At 47.5% G+C, this 7,861-nt stretch overlaps 1 protein-coding gene across 2 annotated transcripts in view; it reads left to right on the top strand.

The window, feature by feature from the left end:
• The first annotated feature begins 444 nt into the window (after positions 1-444).
• Positions 445-7,861, top strand: part of rabggtb (Rab geranylgeranyltransferase subunit beta) — a 41,970-nt gene continuing 34,553 nt past the window's right edge. Inside the window, exons 1-4 of one of the 2 annotated variants that reach the window (XM_055866031.1) lie at positions 445-541; positions 1,009-1,116; positions 1,547-1,744; positions 7,174-7,279. In XM_055866031.1, coding sequence (XP_055722006.1) covers positions 539-541; positions 1,009-1,116; positions 1,547-1,744; positions 7,174-7,279 — 415 coding nt within the window. In that variant the 5' untranslated portion in view covers positions 445-538. The other variant, XM_055866032.1, reaches the window with a different exon arrangement.

Genomic DNA, 7,861 nt, shown 5'->3' with positions numbered 1-7,861 from the left:
AAAGGTACTAAAAAATAATATATAGGACAAAACACACATCACAAGAGATACCGAAGACAACATAAGGCAACAACACATGACAAGATGGTACAAACATTATTGGACAAAGTCAACAGCACAAAGGGAAAGAAGGTAGAGACAACAACACATCACACAAAGCAGCCACAACTGTCAGCAAGAGTGTCCAAGATTGAGTCTTTGAATGAAGAGATTGAGATAAAACTGTCCAGTTTGAGTGTTTGTTGCAGCTCGTTCCAGTCGCTGGCTGCAGCGAACTGAAAAGAGGAGCGACCCAGGGATATTCCATAGCCACAAAACCTTGCCCATGTCTACAATTTATCTTGTTAAAATTAGATTTTAAACTCAACCTTAATCACACTGCTAATCTTATGCCTAACCTTTAAAACCGAAAATATATTTTTTTGTCGCCAATTTTGAGTGTGTCTGTGGAAACGTTTTGTGCCCCGCCCTGTCTGTCGCGTTGGTGACGTGTACAATTCATGAGGCAAACATTCTGCGCCGCCTGAAGATATCAAGGATGGTAACTTGAATCCTGATTAAAATGACTATTCTTCTTGCTGTAATTTTCCATAAATTGGACACAGCTGATTTAGTTTGTTTCGTATTATATGCTTGTACTTATACAGTGAGAAATATATTCCCTGTCGATTAAAAAACCCCAAGTCTTAGCAAAATGATGGCTAACTGTAGCTAGTAACGTTACTGTCATTGTTTTCATCCGGAGCAGAGGAAATGGCCCGCTAGAAAATCAACTATGTTGTAGCAGCTGCTCATCTCTATCCAACGGCTCTTACTAGAGAAGAAAAAATATATATGTTATCTTCTCAATCTGATTGTTGTATTCTGAGCAGCAGTCAATGTATTATTAGCCAAACTGGTAGTTGCTAGCTAGCTCCATAGTCCGTTTACTAGGCTAGCTAGCTGTGTCTGTCTTGTATCTGACTATGAAATAACAGTTAGCTACATTTCTCCCATTTGTTATTGTAGGGGACCCAAGTAAAAGATGTAGTGATCAAGTCTGATGCCCCCAGTGCTCTACTGTTGGACAAGCATGCAGACTATATTGCTGCCTACGGCTCCAAGAAGGATGACTATGTAAGTATTGGATGTTATGCTGACATCATTTCACTGCCTCCCGTCTGTGGCAGGTGAACAAGGATGTCTTTGATTAGACCAGTCATGGAAAGCATTAAAAAACAAACAACCCTGCATCTCTCCAAGACATGTTTGAGAAACTCTGCTCTAACTACGTGGAGGTAGTTAGCTATCTATGTTTCAATTGTTCATTGATATCATGTGTCCCTCCCTCCCTCAGGAGAACACGTTGTCAGAGTACATGAGGATGAGGGGATGTAGCTAGCGAGCTGTGTGGTTCATGTGTCGTTCCTCAGGAGAACACGTCAGAGAACCTGTTTCATTTGTTGATTGATTCCCTGTATCATCCCTCTCCTCTGCCTGAAGTGGATATAGTTATCTACTAGTTAACTGGTTTCAGTCATTGATATCCTCTGTTTTCCCGCCACAGGAGTACACCCTGTCAGAATATCTGCGGATGTCAGGTATCTACTGGGGCCTGACGGTGATGGACTTGATGGGTCAGCTGACCAGGATGAACCAACAGGAGATCTCTGACTTCATCAAGTCCTGTCAGCACGACTGTGGAGGTATCAGCGCCAGCATCGGACACGACCCACACGTCCTCTACACGCTCAGTGCTGTACAGGTATAATACAACACAACATGACATTACTTAAATTAACAATAACATCAGCGCCAGCATCGGATACGACCCACACCTGTAGTTCAGCACTGTGAAGGTTAGACATGACAACACCACCCACACCTGTAGCTCAACGCTGTGAAGGTTAGACATGACAACACCACTCACACCTGTAGCTCAACGCTGTGAAGGTTAGACATGACAACACCACCCACACCTGTAGCTCAACGCTGTGAAGGTTAGACATGACAACACCACCCACACCTGTAGCTCAACGCTGTGCAGGTTAGACATGACATAACACCACCCACACCTGTAGCTCAACGCTGTGCAGGTTAGACATGACATAACACCACCCACACCTGTAGCTCAACGCTGTGAAGGTTAGACATGACATAACACCACCCACACCTGTAGCTCAACGCTGTGAAGGTTAGACATGACAACACCACCCACACCTGTAGCTCAACGCTGTGAAGGTTAGACATGACATAACACCACTCACACCTGTAGCTCAACGCTGTGAAGGTTAGACATGACAACACCACTCACACCTGTAGCTCAACGCTGTGAAGGTTAGACATGACATAACACCACCCACACCTGTAGCTCAACGCTGTGAAGGTTAGACATGACATAACACCACTCACACCTGTAGCTCAACGCTGTGAAGGTTAGACATGACATAACACCACTCACACCTGTAGCTCAACGCTGTGCAGGTTAGACATGACAACACCACCCACACCTGTAGCTCAACGCTGTGAAGGTTAGACATGACAACACCACCCAAACCTGTAGCTCAACGCTGTGAAGGTTAGACATGACAACACCACCCACACCTGTAGCTCAACCCTGTGAAGGTTAGACATGACAACACCACCCACACCTGTAGCTCAACGCTGTGAAGGTTAGACATGACAACACCACCCACACCTGTAGCTCAACGCTGTGAAGGTTAGACATGACAACACCACCCACACCTGTAGCTCAACGCTGTGAAGGTTGGACATGACAACACCACCCACACCTGTAGCTCAACGCTGTGAAGGTTAGACATGACAACACCACCCACACCTGTAGCTCAACGCTGTGAAGGTTAGACATGACAACACCACCCACACCTGTAGCTCAACGCTGTGAAGGTTAGACATGACAACACCACCCACACCTGTAGCTCAACGCTGTGAAGGTTAGAAATGACAACACCACCCACACCTGTAGCTCAACGCTGTGAAGGTTAGACATGACAACACCACCCACACCTGTAGCTCAATGCTGTGCAGGTTAGACATGACATAACACCACTCACACCTGTAGCTCAACGCTGTGAAGGTTAGACATGACATAACACCACTCACACCTGTAGCTCAACGCTGTGCAGGTTAGACATGACAACACCACCCACACCTGTAGCTCAACGCTGTGAAGGTTAGACATGACATAACACCACCCACACCTGTAGTTCAACGCTGTGAAGGTTAGACATGACATAACACCACCCACACCTGTAGCTCAACGCTGTGAAGGTTAGACATGACAACACCACCCAAACCTGTAGCTCAACGCTGTGAAGGTTAGACATGACAACACCACCCACACCTGTAGCTCAACCCTGTGAAGGTTAGACATGACAACACCACCCACACCTGTAGCTCAACGCTGTGAAGGTTAGACATGACAACACCACCCACACCTGTAGCTCAACGCTGTGAAGGTTAGACATGACAACACCACCCACACCTGTAGCTCAACGCTGTGAAGGTTAGACATGACAACACCACCCACACCTGTAGCTCAACGCTGTGAAGGTTAGACATGACAACACCACCCACACCTGTAGCTCAACGCTGTGAAGGTTAGACATGACAACACCACCCACACCTGTAGCTCAACGCTGTGAAGGTTAGACATGACAACACCACCCACACCTGTAGCTCAACGCTGTGAAGGTTAGAAATGACAACACCACCCACACCTGTAGCTCAACGCTGTGAAGGTTAGACATGACAACACCACCCACACCTGTAGCTCAACGCTGTGCAGGTTAGACATGACATAACACCACTCACACCTGTAGCTCAACGCTGTGAAGGTTAGACATGACATAACACCACTCACACCTGTAGCTCAACGCTGTGCAGGTTAGACATGACATAACACCACCCACACCTGTAGTTCAACGCTGTGAAGGTTAGACATGACATAACACCACCCACACCTGTAGCTCAACGCTGTGAAGGTTAGACATGACATAACACCACTCACACCTGTAGCTCAACGCTGTGAAGGTTAGACATGACATAACACCACTCACACCTGTAGCTCAACGCTGTGCAGGTTAGACATGACAACACCACCCACACCTGTAGCTCAACGCTGTGAAGGTTAGACATGACAACACCACCCAAACCTGTAGCTCAACGCTGTGAAGGTTAGACATGACAACACCACCCACACCTGTAGCTCAACCCTGTGAAGGTTAGACATGACAACACCACCCACACCTGTAGCTCAACGCTGTGAAGGTTAGACATGACAACACCACCCACACCTGTAGCTCAACGCTGTGAAGGTTAGACATGACAACACCACCCACACCTGTAGCTCAACGCTGTGAAGGTTAGACATGACAACACCACCCACACCTGTAGCTCAACGCTGTGAAGGTTAGACATGACAACACCACCCACACCTGTAGCTCAACGCTGTGAAGGTTAGACATGACAATACCACCCACACCTGTAGCTCAACGCTGTGAAGGTTAGACATGACAACACCACCCACACCTGTAGCTCAACGCTGTGAAGGTTAGACATGACAACACCACCCACACCTGTAGCTCAACGCTGTGAAGGTTAGACATGACAACACCACCCAAACCTGTAGCTCAGCGCTGTGAAGGTTAGACATGACAACACCACCCACACCTGTAGCTCAACGCTGTGAAGGTTAGACATGACAACACCACCCACACCTGTAGCTCAACGCTGTGAAGGTTAGACATGACAACACCACCCACACCTGTAGCTCAACGCTGTGAAGGTTAGACATGACAACACCACCCACACCTGTAGCTCAACGCTGTGAAGGTTAGACATGACAACACCACCCACACCTGTAGCTCAACGCTGTGAAGGTTAGACATGACAACACCACTCACCTGTAGCTCAACGCTGTGAAGGTTAGACATGACAACACCACCCACACCTGTAGCTCAACGCTGTGAAGGTTAGACATGACAACACCACCCACACCTGTAGCTCAACGCTGTGAAGGTTAGACATGACAACACCACCCACACCTGTAGCTCAACGCTGTGAAGGTTAGACATGACAACACCACCCACACCTGTAGCTCAACGCTGTGAAGGCTAGACATGACAACACCACCCACACCTGTAGCTCAACGCTGTGCAGGCTAGACATGACATAACACCACCCACACCTGTAGCTCAACGCTGTGCAGGTTAGACATGACAACACCACTCACACCTGTAGCTCAACGCTGTGAAGGTTAGACATGACAACAACACCCACACCTGTAGCTCAACGCTGTGAAGGTTAGACATGACAACACCACTCACCTGTAGCTCAACGCTGTGGAGGTTAGACATGACAACACCACCCAAACCTGTAGCTCAACGCTGTGGAGGTTAGACATGACAACACCACCCAAACCTGTAGCTCAACGCTGTGAAGGTTAGACATGACAACACCACCCAAACCTGTAGCTCAACGCTGTGAAGGTTAGACATGACAACACCACCCACACCTGTAGCTCAACGTTGTGAAGGTTAGACATGACAACACCACCCACACCTGTAGCTCAACGCTGTGAAGGTTAGACATGACAACACCACCCACACCTGTAGCTCAACGCTGTGAAGGTTAGACATGACAACACCACCCAAACCTGTAGCTCAACGCTGTGAAGGTTAGACATGACAACACCACCCACACCTGTAGCTCAACGCTGTGAAGGTTAGACATGACAACACCACCCACACCTGTAGCTCAACGCTGTGAAGGTTAGACATGACAACACCACCCAAACCTGTAGCTCAGCGCTGTGAAGGTTAGACATGACAACACCACCCACACCTGTAGCTCAACGCTGTGAAGGTTAGACATGACAACACCACCCACACCTGTAGCTCAACGCTGTGAAGGTTAGACATGACAACACCACCCACACCTGTAGCTCAACGCTGTGAAGGTTAAACATGACAACACCACCCACACCTGTAGCTCAACGCTGTGAAGGTTAGACAAGACAACACCACTCACCTGTAGCTCAACGCTGTGAAGGTTAGACATGACAACACCACCCACACCTGTAGCTCAACGCTGTGAAGGTTAGACATGACAACACCACCCACACCTGTAGCTCAACGCTGTGAAGGTTAGACATGACAACACCACCCACACCTGTAGCTCAACGCTGTGAAGGCTAGACATGACAACACCACCCACACCTGTAGCTCAACGCTGTGCAGGCTAGACATGACATAACACCACCCACACCTGTAGCTCAACGCTGTGCAGGTTAGACATGACAACACCACTCACACCTGTAGCTCAACGCTGTGAAGGTTAGACATGACAACAACACCCACACCTGTAGCTCAACGCTGTGAAGGTTAGACATGACAACACCACTCACCTGTAGCTCAACGCTGTGGAGGTTAGACATGACAACACCACCCAAACCTGTAGCTCAACGCTGTGAAGGTTAGACATGACAACACCACCCAAACCTGTAGCTCAACGCTGTGAAGGTTAGACATGACAACACCACCCAAACCTGTAGCTCAACGCTGTGAAGGTTAGACATGACAACACCACCCACACCTGTAGCTCAACGTTGTGAAGGTTAGACATGACAACACCACCCACACCTGTAGCTCAACGCTGTGAAGGTTAGACATGACAACACCACCCACACCTGTAGCTCAACGCTGTGAAGGTTAAACATGACAACACCACCCACACCTGTAGCTCAACGCTGTGAAGGTTAGACATGACAACACCACTCACCTGTAGCTCAACGCTGTGAAGGTTAGACATGACAACACCACCCACACCTGTAGCTCAACGCTGTGAAGGTTAGACATGACAACACCACCCACACCTGTAGCTCAACGCTGTGAAGGTTAGACATGACAACACCACCCACACCTGTAGCTCAACGCTGTGAAGGCTAGACATGACAACACCACCCACACCTGTAGCTCAACGCTGTGAAGGTTAGACATGACAACACCACCCACACCTGTAGCTCAACGCTGTGGAGGTTAGACAGATGGATACATAACATAATTTGTTTTTGGACAAGTTCAGATAGTAACAATCTATTTCGTGCCTGGAAAACACAGCTGTAGACATATAACCTTACAGACATATATATATATATATATAACTCTCCCTCAGATCCTCTCGTTGTATGATAACGTGAACGTGCTGGACGTGGACAAGGTGGTGGAGTACGTCAGAGGACTGCAGCAGGAGGACGGATCGTTCGCCGGAGACAAATGGGGTGAGTTTGTGTCTGGGTTTCAATGTCGAGATGATAGTGGTTGATGCTTTGAAGATCATAGATACATGTTATAACTTGAGATGAAGCTGAATTCATCTAACCAAAATCATCCCTACTGCCTCTCAAGACCCTGATGGAGGACTCCCAATCCTTTCCCGTTTCAATTATTTGGGAGAATGTATATTTCCTTCCTTAGATAAAACCCTTGCCAGAAACATTAACAGAACGCTCAAATCAATCCAATCCGACCTCCGTAGATGGAATAATATCCCAGTTGCTTTAACCGGCAGAATATCTATTGTCAAAATGAGTACAGTGCATTTGGAAAGTATTCAGACCCCTTCACTTTTCCCACATATTGTTACGTTACATCCTTATTCTAAAATGGATTTCATCGTTTTCCCCCTCAATCTACACACAATACCCCATAATGACATCACAATACCCCATAATGACATCACAATACCCCATGGTGACATCACAGTACCCCATAATGACATCACAATACCCCATGGTGACATCACAGTACCCCATAATGACATCACAATACCCCATAATGACATCACAATACCCCATAATGGC

The sequence above is a fragment of the Salvelinus fontinalis genome, chromosome 17 (genome assembly GCF_029448725.1).
Source record: "Salvelinus fontinalis isolate EN_2023a chromosome 17, ASM2944872v1, whole genome shotgun sequence".
In the NCBI taxonomy this organism is placed as follows: domain Eukaryota; kingdom Metazoa; phylum Chordata; class Actinopteri; order Salmoniformes; family Salmonidae; genus Salvelinus; species Salvelinus fontinalis.
This window is presented reverse-complemented; position numbering and strand designations above follow the sequence as displayed.